This window comes from Bactrocera tryoni, chromosome 4 (genome assembly GCF_016617805.1).
Source record: "Bactrocera tryoni isolate S06 chromosome 4, CSIRO_BtryS06_freeze2, whole genome shotgun sequence".
Classification (NCBI taxonomy): Eukaryota; Metazoa; Arthropoda; class Insecta; order Diptera; family Tephritidae; genus Bactrocera; species Bactrocera tryoni.
In genome coordinates, this window is record NC_052502.1 from 79,174,609 (window position 1) to 79,193,038 (window position 18,430).

At 41.4% G+C, this 18,430-nt stretch overlaps 2 protein-coding genes across 4 annotated transcripts; both read right to left on the reverse strand.

Moving 5' to 3' along the window:
* Window positions 1-429: 429 nt before the first annotated feature.
* LOC120774496 lies at window positions 430-1,446 on the reverse strand. The gene has a single exon (XM_040104167.1). The coding sequence runs from the start codon at window positions 968-970 to the stop codon at window positions 530-532; it is 441 nt and encodes a 146-aa protein (XP_039960101.1). The 5' UTR covers window positions 971-1,446; the 3' UTR covers window positions 430-529.
* A 2,722-nt stretch (window positions 1,447-4,168) lies between these two features.
* Window positions 4,169-17,684, reverse strand: LOC120774870. 3 transcript variants are annotated; one of them, XM_040104707.1, is made up of 6 exons: window positions 17,215-17,684; window positions 14,399-14,833; window positions 10,963-11,106; window positions 5,806-9,587; window positions 5,644-5,740; window positions 4,169-5,577 (listed from the first exon to the last, which is right to left on the reverse strand). In XM_040104707.1, exons 1-6 carry the CDS (start codon window positions 17,458-17,460, stop codon window positions 5,506-5,508), a joined length of 4,776 nt encoding a protein of 1,591 aa, XP_039960641.1. In that variant the 5' UTR covers window positions 17,461-17,684; the 3' UTR covers window positions 4,169-5,505. The 3 variants fall into 3 exon arrangements, with proteins under 3 accessions (XP_039960641.1, XP_039960642.1, XP_039960643.1); XM_040104708.1 differs by having other exon boundaries at window positions 10,963-11,085; window positions 17,215-17,683; XM_040104709.1 differs by lacking the exon at window positions 17,215-17,684 and adding an exon at window positions 16,407-16,511.
* Between the last annotated feature and the right edge of the window lie 746 nt (window positions 17,685-18,430).

The following is an 18,430-nucleotide window of genomic DNA, read 5'->3' on the forward strand; positions in this document are numbered from 1 at the left end:
GCTGTAGCTTCTTGCCCGTTAGCAATTGACGTCTGTCGCCGCCGCCAAACAAGCTTGATCCATCCGAGCTGGAGTATAGCTCAATTGTCGACGTGGCGTCTATTTGAGCAACGATCGAGTGCTGCTCAGCGGCGGAGAGTTGCATTTTAGCAAATTTCTTATGGCAACGCTTGAGATTTGCACGCGTTAACGGCGCCGTGATGCGCCGCCCCAAGTGAGCGGCCAGTGAACTGGGCGCTGCATTGATACTGTTATCTTCGAACTTAGGCCAATCCTCTGCATCTTCAGCGACATCTGCTGCAACGATATCGCTTTCCTTGTGGGTTGTGGCGGTATCCGCCGACGCGCAGTCAACATCGCCTGCGGCCGAATGTCGTCTGCTTGCTCTACCTTCCGGACTGTCGGCCAACGAACGCTGCTGCGTTTCCCTATTGTGTTTAAAATTATTGTTTTCTGCTTTTGTTGTGCTGCCATCTTCATTAGGATAGCTGCCGCTACTGTTGCTGTTGTGAAGAACGCTTTCCCGTTCTCATGAACGCTTGGCGCTGTCCTTACGAAAGGACTTGCGTAGCTTATCGACCAAACGCAAATGAAATTTCGTGATATCGTTCTGGCTTTCCGTCGTATTTATTGTCTTGGGCGGACTGGAGGCCTGGCTAAAGGAACGTGTAGGCGAAAGTGCTCCAGCGGCAGACGAGTGCGAGGTACGCGATGCGTTACGGGGAAAGGCGCGCGATGATTGACAACGCTGCATCTGCATGCGATAGGTGTGTGAAGGTGATGTGGCGAAGCTCTCGGACTTGCATTCAGACACTTTGCGGACACGTCCATTGGCCGGCACACCCATGGCGGAAGACAGTGTGGGTGCGCCACCATTCGAGCTGGTTGTGGAGCACTCCGATGTTTTTCGTGAACGACTATCCTTATAGATATCGTAGTTATTCTTCATGACAGGCATCATAAAAGCCATTTCGAATGTGAATTTAATTTGTGCAAATCGCGATTTCAATGAATAAGTTAGAGAAAATTATTGACTAAACCGCAAACTGCAAAGGCACTCCACTAAAGCGAAGTTAATAATAATTATATTTGCGTTTGTAAGGTTTCTTCTAGAACCTTCCAATGACTTCGTTTCGCTTCACTTTTCCAGTGACGAATTGCAATGCACTTCGTTTATTCTCTGGCCATAAACATATGTATATACACAATCAGTCGCACTTCTACACTTTATATCTTTACTTCACAATGTCTTTTGTTGCTCTTGTAGTCGTATATATTGTCTTGTACATATGTATATTCACAATAAAGATTGATAGTATATAAGTCACTTTTAACCAGTTCGTTTTGTTTTGCTGGTGATTTTCTAATTTTCTTAGTCTTCACTATTTCTATTTCCGGCGTTTTGTTCTTATCTGCTCAAGAGTTCGACTCCGAATGAACGGCAAACGGTGGTGTGGTTGTATTTTATAGAAAATCCAACAATTGTGACGAACTGCAGTACTCCGTCACGGTAGGCTGGTGAGAGCCGCAATAGGTTGAAAATGAGAGAGCGAAATCGAAAAGGCAATGCAAATAGATAAATTACAAACACGCTATGTATACATATGTATGTACTGTTGCCGCATATATCTTGCGGATGTACATAGTATGTATGCGCATTGCTGAAAAATGCAGTTTTCTTATTTTCTCTATTGTTGATTTGATTTTCCGATGTAGCACTGTGTGTCTGTAAAATCGCTTGTCATTTGAGCGAATCTATGAGTTGATGGTGGTTTGCCTAAATACTTTGTAAAGTCGAATCTCAGAGAAACTTCTGTCACTGTTCTCTCCGAATTCGTTACACTGAGAAAAATATTAGATAAAACTGTTTTTAAAATTTCGACATTATGAGAAATAATGATTGTTTTGAAATGTATAAACTGACTACAATACTTATTGTGGAATTCTACCGTTAGAACTGGACTTTCCAAGACAGACGGTAACTCTTGACACTATTTTCTATACGCAAGAATTTTGATTACTGAGGTCCACTGTTACAATCAAAATGTAGGGCGATTAGGTCAAAACGCTTGTTATGGACAAATAATATGAATGCCATTCGAAGTCTATTGAGTGATCGCACATCTGTCTAGTCTATTGTTCCAAGAGTGTCCGGCACAGGCCTGATATTGGTCGGTGATCATCACAAGTTGGTGCGACTACAGCTGTGTTACACCGTCAATCACAGTCATCAAATCTAACTGTTGCACACAATACAAAAACATACATATGTATGTAAGTACAAATGAGTGCTTCTCCAACAAATCTGTTGTTGTACAGGTATGTTGTAGTAGGTCCACGGCGAGGGGTTTATGGTTTATGTAAGCATAGCAAATGTTATACTTAGCAACTCATTAGACACAGACACACACCGGAAAATTGAGTATGTACATTTATGGTAATATATACGATATGATGTAGAGCACCGAGTCGTTGTGCAGCCGATAAGTGATTGATTACGAAACCTCTTCAGGCTGTCAGCGCTCAAGTGGCGAAAACAAAATACTTGCAGATATTTTAAAACGATCAACAACGATATTTTTAAACAATGCTTTTTTTTGTTGATATTTCAAAGCACATTTGCGATTATTCTATTCGAACTATTTTAGCAGCGATAATTGGCCCTTCAGCAGCTATGTATAGTTGAACTACGTACTGTAGACTGTCAGAAATGATCAACCAATGCAAATCTGATTGGCATTGATTCAAAATATATGCAACTAGTTGCAACGCTTCTGATCCTGCTGCATGCAAAGTGATACAGTAGCTTGAACATTGTACTACATACATACATACATATGTATGTATAATAAAATTGCATGTACCTACACACATAAATTGAAATTTGAGATTGAACCAGCCATCCAGTTCAGTTTTTTTTGCATGGAAACTCACGTTTGTGGAAAATTTTTTACTTACTCGTTGGCACTTGTGAATAACGGCGTAGTTATTCGCACAATTTTGGCGTTTCGGCACGATAACTTTGCTAGAATCAGCCAGCAATCGCACAGAGCAGCAAATACCTGTACCGTGAAAGATTTTCAAAGTGAATTCTATTTAAAAGGCAAACGCTTCTTTAGTTGTATTTGTCATTTAATGTTTTTTTCTGAGTTATACTTAAATGTATGTATATAAGTTTTATATAATAATGAAGTGCATGAAGTCAATTACTTGCATATTATAAGTTCAAAATTTTGAAGCTTTTGCTTTACTTAATTCTTGGTTGGATTTTAACTAGAAATAAATAATAGTAAATACCGATTAACAACTTGTAATCGCTGCTTTAATTTTTTATTTATTTATTTTTTTATATTTTTTTTTTCTTATTTCTCGGATCGATACTTGATTGCTCGCATCTAAGTTTTCTCATTTGATTTATTGTTGATCCATTTATAATTTAATTTCATTTTTAAATAACCTTAATTGGTAATTAAATGCATTTCCAACAACTTAACTAATATGTGTATGTATGCACTCGTATGTATGTATGTATGTATGTATGTATGCATTTCGTCTGTAATAATTCGAATAACATTTTAATTATTATTGTAATAATTTTAATGGGATTTTAAGGACTCCATGAGCATGCACACATCTTCCGTTTGACAATAGCGCAATGGTAGTTCGGGTATGTGGTTTCGTGGTTCGCAAGTATGAGATTTATCAAAATTGTCTGACTTATTAAAAAACGTTTTTATATTTATGAACGAATCAAATCGTTTACTAGATTGAAAAAAAAAATAACAAGCATTTAGGGGAATATAGAAACACGTTGCTAATTTTACGATTTTAAGAAGACTTTCGAACTATACTATATACATATGTATATGTTGTGAACAGAACACCTCATTTCATAGCTGTGACATTTTGTTAGTTGAAATAGGAAATCAGTTAGAAAAAGTTGTTTCAAAATAGAAATATTGATGACAATGCTGAATATTGGTAGCATAGTTAGCCAAAACATAGCGCTAGAAAGCCGAAAATTTCGCACAACTTTAAGGCGAAGTTTAAGTAAGTGATTATCAGTCACAGTAGATACCAAAAGCTTTATTCAGCGGCCTCAAACGTAGCTTGGATTACTTGATCGGGAAAGGGCAGATTTATAACACTAGTGTACATTTTTTAATTGTTTACGCGTGGTGGTTTGGCGAGCAGCCAGTCACTGCAGGCTTTTTCATTTTAATTTGAGGGAGGACTTATGGGCGCCTAGTACACATGCTCGTGTTGCTTGTACGCTAACGTTACGGGGTTCAGGTTTTGTATGTTGTTATAAAAATACATGCATAAACATCTAGAACTTTGAATAGGATCTCTTTTGCTTACACTCTATTGAAAACAACAACAACAACGCTTACTTATTGATATTTTTCAAACAACTTTATCGGGTCCCGCGCAATTCCTAATCCTAAAGGAGCCAGTAATATCATAAGAAGTTTTCAAATCTTAGTTCCAAATTCCATTTGCTGCTAATCTGGTTACTAATATTTTAGTACTTTGGTATTATTTTATCTAATCCATCGAAGTTACTTGTGAAACTGGACGCGAACACCTTGAGAAACGGTTCATTAGCAAGGAAGAAAATTTTCGAACATTTAGATGCTGTGATTATTTTAAATTTTCGAAAGAATTCAGCAAGGTGTAATACTAAGCACTTGAATATTTCATTCAAAATATTTCTTTGTCTGTTTGGTTTTAGTGTTTTTCCTGTACACCAAAATTCATTAAAACTCTCAATTAACTAAGCTAATTCCATGTACTTATCGGCAAGTAATTGGTACAATATGTATGTATGTATGTATGAATGTAATTTGAATATGTATTAATGTATGTAAATATGTACTTGTAGTTGTAGTAGTTATAAATATTTATCCAAGCACTAGCTGATTTCATATTTGTAAAGTGATTAATAACTTCTGATATTAGAGCTTAAACAAAGTTCATATTATAAGTCTCTTTGTTCACAAGAAAAAGTATTCGACTTTCTATGTCACGCAAGGAACACTGCAGAGGTAGCAGCAGAAGCACGAAAATAACAAAATGCAGTGCTTAATATTATAATAAACTGAAGAGTGAAATTAAAAATTCCAAATATTGCCTGCTATCCATTCAATGTGTCTTGGTCCGATACCGATAGATGGCATTTTGAAATGATTAAAGGCTTAAGTTAATACAAAGAATTAGTCCTCAAGTAGATGTGTTTTTATACAAAAAGCATTAACATATTCTAAGCATCTGGTCGCCCCAACAAAACCTCACAAATTTAACTATTTAAATGTAGTTATATATTATAAATATTTTACTAGCTGATTTTAAAAGATAACTACGAGTTAAAACCGCGCTAACAAAACAGAAAGGCATTCGAGTGTTATCTAAGTAAGCTAAGAATTCCTCTTAAGAAATTTAACTTAAGAACTTAATACGCGTGAGTGGTGAATCCAGCAACTTGTTGTTGAAACGTCAACGGCCTCACTTGCGATTGTCTGGAAACTTTCGATTTCGGGGACTGTGCGAAACATCACGCCGCGGAAACTCGTCCAACTGAAAATAAAAAGCATGATCTTTATCAAGTGTGGATCTGTGAAAATACTTTTGTTCTGTAAATACCTTAGAGGAATTCCCTTTTAAGCGACTTGAACTTGCCCGTCGCATTGGCACGTCCATCTCGTCATCCGTGTAGCAACTATACTCACGCGACGAGTCACTAAAAACAACAATGAGTTAATGGTATATAAATCCATTTCGAGAAGTTACTACCCCATCAGTTACCTTGGTTCAATTCCATCTTGAGTATCGGGATCCAGTAATGGCAACATGTCCTCTCCTTGTTGTAGCAGATCAACACTGGTTATGGATTTGCTGCTTGTTACACCCTCCATCTCATCATCTGCAACGGCTGCGCTCGCGTTGTCGTCCGCTCCAGCGCCTGTGCCACCTTCACGTTTGGTTTCATGACACTCACATTGACAATCCTCCGGCTTCACATAGTTGTAATGAATTTTGCCATCCATTGTCACATCAGGTTGTGCTGGTTGATGGTCATGTCCATGACTATGTGTATGCGTCTGGGGCTGCGATATATGTTGAACACTCGAAGTGGTGGCATGAACTCGGCTGCTGCTGGTGCTAGTTACAACACCGTCTTTGGGTAAAACCGTGATTCGTTTTGGTGGCTTGCGCTTTTCTGGTATGTTTTCGAAATCTATCCAGTGTCCGGAGAGTTTTCGTTGTGTTGTTGTTGTGCCCGACGTTGGTGTGATTTGTGTTTGCGTGGTCTGCACGGTAGTTGTTGTCGCTTTGCTGACAGCAACTTTGGTTTTGATATCCAACTCGGGTTGTGTCTGCTTCTGCAGCAATTGTTTATTGGAGTCCTTACGTTCCAAATTTGACGAAGTAGCACGAAGACCTTCTTCGGCAAACTCAAACCAGGACTTGCCGCTGGTATTAGATGGTCGTCGAGGGGACTTTGCGCTTTGTACTCGCTCTTTTGTAGAGTCTTTTCGTGGCAAACTTATTCGTAGTTTTTCACCACGAACTGGAACTGAACCGCTAAGTTCGTGTGCTTGTTCCTGAGGTGTAACTATTCCACAATATTCTTCTAAGTGTGAAGGATTCAGTGGTGTAGTTGAGCGTGGTCGTTCCACGGGACATGTTTTCAATTCCATATTGGCTCGATCTTTCATGGGAACAAGTGGCACACCATGTGCACGTTCCTCTGGTAACGTGGTTGGCACATAAGGAAGCTCATCAAAAGACTCTTGCGACACGAGTCCTGTGCTTTCATGGTCTTCAATTGTCCCAACATGACGAGGCAAATGTCGGCGCTTAGGATCGGCTGCAGCTGACGAGCCGCCAGCTAGGTCCGAGTCTCGTTCGCTTTCAGATGATTCGACTGGTTCATCGGTTGAAGGCATTGATTGTCTTTCTGTTCCGACATGAGAGCCCTGTGAGCGACGTGTGGGTGTAGAGGTTCGAGGTGGTTTAACGGGCGTTTGTTTTCCGGAGCGATCTACAGGTGACTGTGATTGTGAGCGCGGTACACGTTGTGTGGGCGTTGGCGAACGACTTCCAGCCACGGATGAAGTAGTTGGGGGAGGTGATGGTGAAGGAGCTGTAGATGGTGGTGGTGGTTGAGGCAGTGTCGGTTTCCGTTGCTGATGTTGCTTTGATAACTTTTGGTCGTCGCGCTGTTCTGCGACGTGAACAATCGCATCCTCCGTGCTGTCACCATGTTTTGGTTCCGAAACACTTTGCCTTTTAGGTTTTCGTGGCACATTCTCATGATACTTTTTTCGCACATCGAAATTTTCCAAGTAACGTGAATGTCGTTGATTCACAATCCCACCACCAGCATCTGCATCGTCTTCGGAAGTAGAACGTGATTTTCTCCGTGGTTCCTCATGAGATTCCTTACGACGCATAACCACTGCAGTCACTGTTGTTTGCACAATATGCTTTTCATCTTCTGATGTGGAAATCGATTTCTGCCGCCGAGCTGAAATCTCCGTAGAGGTCCGTCGTTTCGGCGGCAATTTCATAGACTCTTTAGATTCTTGTATTTTTGTTGAAGCATTCAATTCCACTTCTTCCTCTGAGCGACGGATTACTGTGCCTTGCCTGTGTAAAGTCTCTGAGCCAGGGCTTTCTATTATTGTCTCTTGAACCTGCTCTGAAAGTTGGCTGGATTGACTTTCGGTTTTAGAAATACTAAATTGTGTAGAAAATATTGGATCCTGACTACCTGAACCTAAACGTGTGGTGAAAAGTAATCGACGCTTTTCTTTTGTATGTTCATTTTCAGGCTGAACTTGTGTAATGTTTACATTGACTGTAGCTACAGTCTCAACAATCTTTGTTTCACCGCCACTATCCACAGAGGGTAAACGATGAATTTCAGCTTCCGCTGCCATGCCATTTTCTTGCACAACATTTTCTTTAACATTGGCCAAATTTGAACGAATATTGACTTTTATAGCACTTGCATAGCTGGTTTCAGAACCAGCTGTCTCCTGTGAGTCCTGTGAGCTATACTTGTTCACTTCTAAGCTCCATGTACGTTCTTTATTGTCATCTTCCTGTGAAAGAGTGTGTATTGCATCAAGATTTTCGAGGCGTTGTAGTTTTTCCACCTGTTGTGAACGTGGTTGCGATTGGCCACTACCTGAAGATCCACTTCCTGAACCTTTACGAGCGCCCACTGGTTTCAAAGCAGCAGCGGCCGCTGCAAGCTGGCTAGCAGTTATTGCAGTTGGAACCGGACGCATCGGCTCGGCATTGAGTTGTTGTATACCGTGCAATAGCTTGCGTGCCTCTTTTTCCTCTGGTGGGGTATGAAGAGGTATGTGTATTACGCCTTCCACAGGTTCATCGTAATAACGTAACCTACTGGCAGGGCGAGATCCACCTCCAGTGGTAGTCGATGATGGAGTGTGTGACTTACTGCGCATTTGTTGCATCTGTTGCTGAAGCTCATGCCCATCGATAGGTGAGGAGCTCTTCGAAGATTTAGCATCGGCGCCTGCATTACTTCCACGTTTTCCTGGTTTGAAAATCGCTAAAACGGATTTCTGTTTACTTGGCGTAACGTTTTGTGACTGCGGCGTTGGGCGTTCTTTACTTTTACTGCGGGATCGTGAACGTTCACGGGGTGAATCAGGTGAGTCTTTACCGCCTAGTCGAAACAGCGAACTAAATGAACTCTTTCTCGAAACTGAAACAGTGGCTGGTGAAGGTGAACGACTACCATGTGTATCCTTAGTCAAAGCACCGTGTCGCGTAGGCTTAGGACTAGCCGTGGGTGTAAGCCGATTTTCATCCACAGCGGTCCGACCTAAACTTAATGAAGCAGGCTTCTTTTGACTTCGCGAATAAAGCGGAGCAATGCTGTTAGGAGCCTCCACAATTTTCTCATGGGGGGCAATACCTTTGTCGTTATACATATAGTCAGGCTTCAGGTTAATGCGTATATACTCGGTGCCGCTGGGTGTTTTTCCAATTACCATTTGTCCAGGGCTTTTATTACTTCTTCGCTGAGCCCCCATAACTGGCTTTGCAACACCACCAGGTGCAATGGCTACAGCATTGGGTCGCTCTGCTTTCTTAGTACTTTTCATTGGCGGTTTAGCTTCACCGTTTGATAGCGATGTCGGCTTCTTCTTCGGTGAACTTTCCACTGTAATACCTTCCGCCAAAACAGCCTGTGTTGGATCGTGCTTACGTGACAGCAAAACTTGCTCAAGTAATTCAACAGTCGGTGGCTCAATGGTGGTTGAAACTCGACCGTCCACTACGTTTTCCAAAGGCTTTGGACCACAAAATGATGTCTCCAAAAGCATGCGATGAGGTGAAGGCGAACGTGAAACGCCCGATACCGCTGAGAGTCGACTCACAGCCGAACCCTGACTGCCAACGCTAGATATGCGACTTGTGCGTCCGGAAATACAAAGCAATGCAGCGACCTCGGAACTGGCCGAGTCTTTGCGCTGGTGCTGTTGCAAATAGCTTTGATGATCGTCGAATTTGAAGATGTGCGGGGAGGAGCGTTTCACTTGCTAAAAAAAAAAAGAAACACAATGTAAGTGTAAAAAGTTAAGTGGAGAAAGAACAGTGAAAGAAAATAAATGAGTGCGAGTATGTCCAAAACCGGTTGCTCCACCTGTACCTGTAGTCTACAAGCTTATTATGAGCAAACAGCCTCTAGTAGGCGATCACTTACAATTGAATTTTAATTACCAAAGCCAAGCCAAGTGGTCTTACTGACAGACAAGCAATACAATAAGTTGTCAAGAACCACTGCAGAAATCCTGCAACTCACTGCCACGGTATAGTAGACAATGTCGTAAATGATACCCAGTCTATGTTGACTGTTGATGAATTTACAAAACTCTGGCAGACAGTTCGGAAGGACACAAGCGAGATAAGTGAATGAAAAAGATGAACAGAGAAACATTGCTGACTTATTGAATTAAGGACAAACAGTAAACTGAGGTGAGGACTACAACAAACAAAAAATGGCAGATACAAGAGTAGAATATGAAGGCGAAATTAAGTTATAAAAGTCTTGATGAAGCCGGCACAAGCTACTGTGCTGATGTTGAGGGCAGTGTGAGGGAGTTGGGGACCAGTTGAAACCCTGATTGTCCTTTAAAAGCGCACTGCCTTGATATAAAGAATGGAGTTCATAAAATTTATGACTCAAAGTTATATATCTACAACTCTCAACAACACATATTATCAATTTTCTGGTTATAGAACCATATAAATGGTTCTCTTATCGTTTCTTCAGTTGGGTAAGAGCCAACAACGCAAACAATAACAGTGGCACAATAAAAATTCACAAAATGTCGTGCGAAGGCAAACCCAACTATGCCATTTACTAAGTTTTTCCAGCGTTAACCTACATTTAGGCGTCGCAACCGAGGAGTGGGCAGCAGATGTACACACATGCATGTATGTAATGGTGTGTGTCTTTCCTGCAATATCCATGTTTTTTTGTTGCATGGGAATTTCGGAAGGGTTTTAATTTTCAATCGATCAGCTCGCCAAACACAATTGCACAGTAAAGTAGACCAACTGATTCGAGGCCGTGCGTGTCATCAGCCTTGCAATATCTGAATGATTTTAACGTTCACCATGGCGCTGCAACATTTTCGTTTTCCTCCTCATACAGATGTGTAAATAACTGTTTATATATGTATGAATGGCATGCTCCACTTATTCTACCACATACAAATGCGAGTATTATGTGGTATAGCGACAAGCCTATAGATCGATTCTCTGTCTACAAATTTATATAAAGTCCTTTCCTTTTCGCCCAAACAAGCGCAGTTCTAAAATGCAGGATGCGACTTTAGCATTGGAGCAACTTTTCACTCAAGATAACGGTTAAAAATTGTAACGAGTAAGTAACAAATAGTTTGAAATTACCTGCTGTTGTTGTATCTTCTCCTGCTCCTCTTTCTTCTGCTCCGGATCCATAAAGTACAATTCCTCGGTTGAGCTTCGTAGCTCCAGGGCGCCCTCTTCGCGAAAGCCCAGTCCGATTGTTTCCTGTAGGGTGCCAGTGCCAACCTTCATTTGATTATCATTTTTATTGCAAAACATGTACAACAAAAAAATCAAAACGCGACAACAATTTTGAAAACCAAAAACAAAGTCAAAAGCGCGAATATATAACGACGATTTTTGTGGAATTTAATGGCATTATAGACAAAGCGGAGTGAACCCAAAAGTATGCAACAACAAAAAGAGAGTGTGGATGAGCGGGTCACGGAGCGTGTACCAATTTGCACATAAAACAAGGCGGCAAATGAAGGACGTGTATATGTATATTTAATAAAAGGGATGAATAGAAGCATGTAAAGGAAGAAGAAGAAAAGAGAAAAGCAAAGAAAAATTTACTTTCCAAGTGTCAGTGTCGAAAGTGATTTACACATACACACATATAGTCTTATGCATATGTATGTATTAAGTGCGCGTGACTTTATAATTATGTATGTGTGTGTGTGTGTGTGCGACGCGTTGTGTTTACACTTTTACAAGATTGAACGCTCGCAAGCACAGATGTGTTCAAATTGGTGACATATGTATGTATGTAAATGCTCACGTGCGTGTATGTATGGGACATTAGTGTTCGTGTGTACATTAATTGCTTTACAACAATAACAATAATAATAATCTACTAATCCCATGCGTCGTTACTAAATTATCAGCCGCGTTCTGACAGATGTGTGAATGTCGAGCTCGGCTGGGCAGCGGTGCGGCAAAGGAATGCGGGTGCGCAATTAGTAGGCATTCAAATGTCAGATGATAAGTTGCAGGCTATGTCTTTGTGTGTGTGGGTGCTTTTGATAGGGTTGTGTCGTTGAAATCCGAGAAACGTGGCAACTTTTTATGGCGTCGTAAGCAAATTAAGTTAATTTAATTAAATTAATTAAGTAAAATTTGCCTAAAGACGGCAATTACACTTTTGAAATGAGTCGAGGCGTGAGAACGCGATGAAGAACTGAAGTCTTATTTATGATTGGCGTCTGCCATAAAAAAATGCTAAAATGTCTTTCAATAAATGCAAAACTTAACTTCGACTTCTTGAGTGCTTTATGGCGGTGCTCCCATTTACACTGCAGTGAAGATCAGAACTTTTCACAACCATTGAGTGCTGCTACGGTGACTGCCAGTTGAGTGGGTCATACACTTTATACTTTATACTAATTTTCCTTCGCCCACACAACATCAACTGTGCTTTGCGAAAAGTAAATTTTCCGTCGCTTGCTTTCAATTGGCTCCTGTGCTCCACAAGTCCTACGTATATGTGTATTTGTGCACAATTAATTTTAAGCGCTGCTGTAAAACTTCAGCAACAGGCAATGAAAGTCGTGCACTCCCTCCGAAGTGCACTCACTCAGCCATGATACAATATTTGAGGTTGGTGCATGTGTTGATGTTCGGCCAGGACAGCGGTCGGGTACTTTTAACGTCAGCCTGGTTAGTTCTATCACATTTAGGGCACACAGCAAAACAATCGTCCGAAAACAATTGCTGACAGTGGAGGGAAAGCAGTGCAGGCGACCACACAACAAGCGCAGTAGCTGAAATATCACAATTGCAACTTGTACTTGCCACCAACAAGCAATGGTAGAAATAATACAAGCTAACTGTTAACAATAATAGCTTGTCATCCTGTTTTTCTACATAGCGGAAATTCGGTTTGTTTTAAGTTGTTATTCTCTTGCCTTTGCCTTTATTTGCACTGGTGCTTGACTTTGGTTTGAGAACCGTCGAATGAGTTTACACATTTCTAAAGTGGGTCACGTTAACAGTTTCTTGACACATTCCAAAGACAGCCAGAAAACAATCGCCTATAAAAAACTTGTGACAGAAATTTTCATAAATATAACTTTCGCAAAAGTTTAAGGGAAAGCCCTCTCTCGACGAACAAAAACGAAACTCTATAAGTCACTCATTATTCCCGTCCTGCAACATCTGATAAGTCGACGTTGCGAGTTTTCGAGAGAAAGGTTCAGCGAAAGATTTATGGTCCTTCGCGCGTTGGCCTCGGCGAATATCGTATTCGATGGAACGATGAGCTGTATGAGATATACGACGACAATGACATAGTTCAGCGAATAAAGAGACAGCGGCTACGCTGGCTAGGTCATGTCGTCCGAATGGACGAAAACACTCCAGCTCTGAAAGTATTCGACGCGGTACCCGCCGGGGGAAGCAGAGGAACAAGAAGACCTCCACTCCGTTGGAAAGACCAGGTGGGAAAGGATCTGGCTTCGCTTGGAATCTCCAATTGGCGCCATTTTGCGAAGAGAAGAAATGACTGGTGCGCTGTTGTTAATTCGGCTATAACCGCGTAACGGTAACCGGTTTCTACGCAAGTAAAGATGAAGAAGAAAGTTTAAGGAAAATAACAGTATAGAGGGCAACGTGAAATGTCTTTACAAGTTTTGCAAACACAATAGAGTGATTGTGTCTAGGAAGGTTAATTGTTTTGGGTTCAGTATGATAGTGTTTAGGTCACCCGTCGCAGTTATCTACGCTGAGACGGCAAAAATTCGGAGATTTTGAAGATCCTCATCGTCATACAATCCGTACAGCCAATTTGATAGGCAGGCCAAAGTAGAGAGATGTCAGATCGGCTAAACGTCGTGTTAATATTCTGATACCATGAACATACACACCATATGTAATTCTAAAACTCTCATCTAAAAAATCTGCGACATCAACAACCTAAATGCACTTTCAATATAACCAGCACTATGCATTCTTTCTTTTGGTCTGCCTTGTGCTATATTCTGATTGTAGCTGGTCCACTTTCTAACTGAACTCATTAACCCACAAAATGAACGAATGAGCAGAAGGAAAGGTGCAAGAAAGTGAAGCCCATACACCAACCGTGCACAGTGCGACTGCTATTAAAGAACAGGCGAGCGGGTGAAGCAGCTCAAAAACATGCAGAAAATCATGTTGGAGGGGAAGGATGCAAATGCAGAGCTTTAATGTTGGAAGTTGTGTTGTTGTTAACGACTGACGACAGCAACGGGAAGTAAATTCAATAACGGCAGTTAGACATTAATGTGTGCTCTTTTGTGCGACGCGACAAGATGTGAATGTGTATGAGTAGAAATGTGCGATAATTACGGCAAGAACGAGGGAAAATTTCAAGCAAAAACTGCAAACATTCGCTCACCCACTCAATTCTAAAGCAAAACCCAACTGGCGTTACTTTGAACTTCTACATTGTCCGGCTTACACACTAGCTCGCACTCACACACAGCGACATCAAGCCTCATGCACATTTACTATACATACATATGTACATATTTACAAATCGCATTTCTCGCATTATCATCACCTGTTCGAACACATTCTCGGGACTGCTTTCCCGGCTGTCCTCTTCGTGATGCGATGACGACGATGCACGACTTAGTTCGATGCGGGGCGTGGATGGTGTGGCAAGTGTAGTGGCTCCCTTATACGCTCCTCCTACTCCAGCCGCCAGCTGCTGATGCTGCGTTTGAGGCTGACCAACAGTGTCGCCGCCACCTGCTGTAGTGCTGGCGGAAATGGTCGCCTTTAAAAGAGGTGGTCGCCTCGTATTGTTGCCTTCGTGTTTAGTTCTATTGCTTGGGCTGACTGCAGCGGCGGCAGCGATGGCGTCTGTTGCAACTACAGCACTTCCCGACAACGATACGGCAATACTAGGTTGTTCTGCTTGGGCATTTCTTGCTTTCCCTATTGCGGTTGCTGTGTCCGCAGCTGTTTTATTAATGTGCTCGCGTGGCTCCATCTGTGCAGAAGAGAAATATGAGTTGCAAAAAAAATAAAAACAACGTTGTGTATTTTAATGAGTCGTTAATTTGAGATCAATTTATGTCGAAGTACATAATTAATGACTATTTATAAACTTCAATTCGACACAGCTGTGCTAGAGTCTCAATGTATAAAGTAAACGATATTGGCTCGACGCAGGGGAACTTAACTTAACGCCACCCCAAAGTGTACTTCTCTAACATTTAAGAAAACTAACTTTTGCTAGAGTTTTATTTGTAGAGCCAAGACAAGAAGGGTCTTTCAGCGCAACGCAACGGTAAATAGAAATAATATTTCAAGTATATGTGTGTTCATCAGCTTTTTCACAAAAAGTTTGCCAATGCATTTCCATTTTCCATACACTTGTGAGTGGTGCTTCCGGTGTTGTCATTGCTTTATAGATTTCATCCTTGAGCATGTCAGCTAATGGCGGCGTATTTAATAGCACGACATAATTTTATTTATAGCACAACATTCCCGCATATCTATACAGAGTTTTTGTAATTAAATTGATTTCCTTCACTTCCGATTTTCGAAGCTTTCAACGAATCTGAAACTTGCCACTTTCGAAACTTTGCAATTTAATTAACTGTCAAAGGAAAACGCACAGATAACGTCACTGGAAGCCACAACAACGCCGCTGGCTGAGCAAAATTCACTGGTTACATATTCAAAAGAAATTTCTTTTCCACTTTTGCCACTTCACATTACAAAGAACACATGCATTAAGGGCTTTCTTAGCATCTTTTGCTAGTTCACCTTTTACTGTATTTGGTTTTATCGATAATTTGTGGCAAAAAGACCTTACAACTTTCAATCGTCGTAAGGATTTTCACAACTCTTTGAACTTGTACTCTTCTAGGCCAGTTTAGGCCCACCACTTATTGTCGTTTTGACTACGGTTTCGAGTTGCATTGCAATTCACTAGACGAAGTGAAACGAATCAAATATTGAAGTGCAATATAAGACTTCTTCAATTATATTCGCGTTTTTATTCCTTTTCAAAAGTGTTGAACTTTACAATACACTAATTTTTTGCTTTGCCTGTGTCTCATATATTTTTATATTCGTGTGAGTGAACAAGCTCATGCTTTATTGTTGCTGTGTGGGAAATTTCAGCTCAACTGCACTTGAGCTCATACAGAAGCCTTGGATTAGACACTTCGCAGAGCGCCGAGTTTTGTACTGCTTAGGCGCCCAAATTTATATTCTTGAATTTTACACATAACTATTTTTTTGGAAGAAACAATAATGCAGACTGCCGTCGAAGGATTGCACGCGCACGAGAAATATAGAGCTCAAGTTGTTTTTCAGTTTCAGGGTACACACAAATTTTCGGTCAGCAAATTTTTGGACACCAGCTCTGCATAGCCCCTGCACAGGAAAAACCAATTCACGCACATAGCAAGCTTGAGGCTTTCACATGCAAATGTTGCCAATTGCACATGTATTTGTTGTCAATTTAAGTGCCTCCATTTAATTTGTATTGGATTTTTGATTAGTTAAAGTAGCTGTTAAAGCGCCTAGAAGTAGGCAAAGGGTACACATACCGCTTTCACAGTAGATATGTGCGGTGGTGACGAAGGAGGTGGCAATGAAGTTCACCACTTCCAGACGAGCCCAGCGACTGCGAATCCTGTAGCTGCTTCACGCACGCACCGAACACCAACTGACAGCCAGCGCTTGTCAGCGGCGACGACAGCTTGTCTGGCGACTGGGCATGTGAGCTTTGCTGGGAAGCCCGCGTGCTTTTCGAATACACACCTGCTGGCGACCAGTCGCTTTAGAACTTGCACATAGCCGCGCATAAAGCGTGCCATTGTCGGTGGGTGTGTGTGGCCACACAGCTGTTGGTTGCAACGTTTCGGCAGCTTTTCTGTTGAATTCATAAGCTTTTGTTCAGCACATTGTCAGCTATGGCAGCATTTTGCACGATTGCTGAAGAGAGATATAAATATTGTGGCAGAAGAGAGTAACGTAAACCTTTTGTTTACATTCGCATGTGACAATCGGCCCTTCTGCGCATTGTTTTCGTTGGGTTTGCGGTGGCCCTCTCTTTTTGACAACCGCAGGCACGTGACTTTGAATTCGAGTGACAAAAAGCGTTGGGTGGCGCGTGTGAGTATGCAACGAATTATCTTTAAATAAAGCAATAACTCGCGCCGGAGTTCGCAGACGCACTGGCGTCTAAGCACTGTGACGGTTTTCTTTTTTTTCATAAGAATACTTCAGAAACTCGAAATTCTACGTAGCAATCGAGTTGCTGTACAATGAAGTATATACATACATACAAAAGTAAAATTAAGCTTTCAAAAGTATGTGATCTATTTCGGTTGTTGCATGCGACAAGCGACTTACCAACATCTCGCCATTGCTGTGAATGTCCTTGGCAAGCGCTTCATGTTCCTGCGACGCATTGAACTTCGTTGAACCCGAGATAGACGCTGCTGGCATAACTGCTGCTGCTGTGGCTGAGCTGCTGCTTGTCATAGCGCTTGTTGTGCTGGTGTGGGCCGTGTTGCCCGCTGCTGCCGTGTCCTCAAACGACTTCTCGAACGATGCAATTGGCGCGGCGCCGAGCCGCTTCTGTTTTCGCGCATCCATTTCGGACGCCCTGACTTCTTAGCAGTTATGACTTTTATTTCGCTGCTTTTATTGTAGATTTGTATGTGATATGATTTGTAGCACTAAAATGTTGTACGCACAAATGCTGCGTTTTTCATTGAACGTTTTTATGAGCATCTGGATGTGCGCGTCGAATGTGTAACATTTAGGTCATCACAGTCACTAAATGACTCATGGCTTGAACGCAGAAAGTTTACTCTAACTTAAAATATATTTATTTTGCATTTTTATTTTTTTCTGCATTTCGGTAGTGATTTTAAATAATTTTATTTTCGTCTTTTCTAAATGCATCCAAGTCACTGCCTTCAACACAACGGCATTCAATTTTTTTTGTCAGTCACGTCTGCACTGAGGCCGCTGTGTTGCTTCAGGCGCACTGAATTGCACGTTAACTAACCGTATGCCCTTGAGGGCAATAAACTCGAGGTTATTACCAAAGTGTAGGCAACAATGCATCAAGCCAACCAAGTCGCCGTTGTGTCATGCAACGGATGTGCATACAGAGGCTTGGTGGCAAACATTGTCGTTCACATAAATAAATAAATATAATTAAATACGAAAAGTTTGTTGCTTGTCAAAATAATAAAAGCAACCAAATGTCGTTTGCTGCTCGATTTGGCTGTAGGCGCTGTAGCCTGACCTGTTTGCATACGCAACAGTAAGCCTGGACACTCCGTCTAGGTTTTTGGCATTTTGGAATAAATTGCTGTTTGCATAAAAAATGTAACAAAAACTGTATAAAATTAAACGCATCGTTGCAATGGAGCGCCTGTGTCTCCTGGCACGGAAGTTACTGACAGTGCCCTTTATAACTTACGCGCGGTGGAGTATTCGTTCGTGGTTCCCTCACTTGCACAAGATATGCGATAATCTAACGCAAGCCTATGGTGAATTGTGCGCTACCCTTGCCGTTAGTACGCTTAGTTAAACACGCCGCTTTTTTGACGTA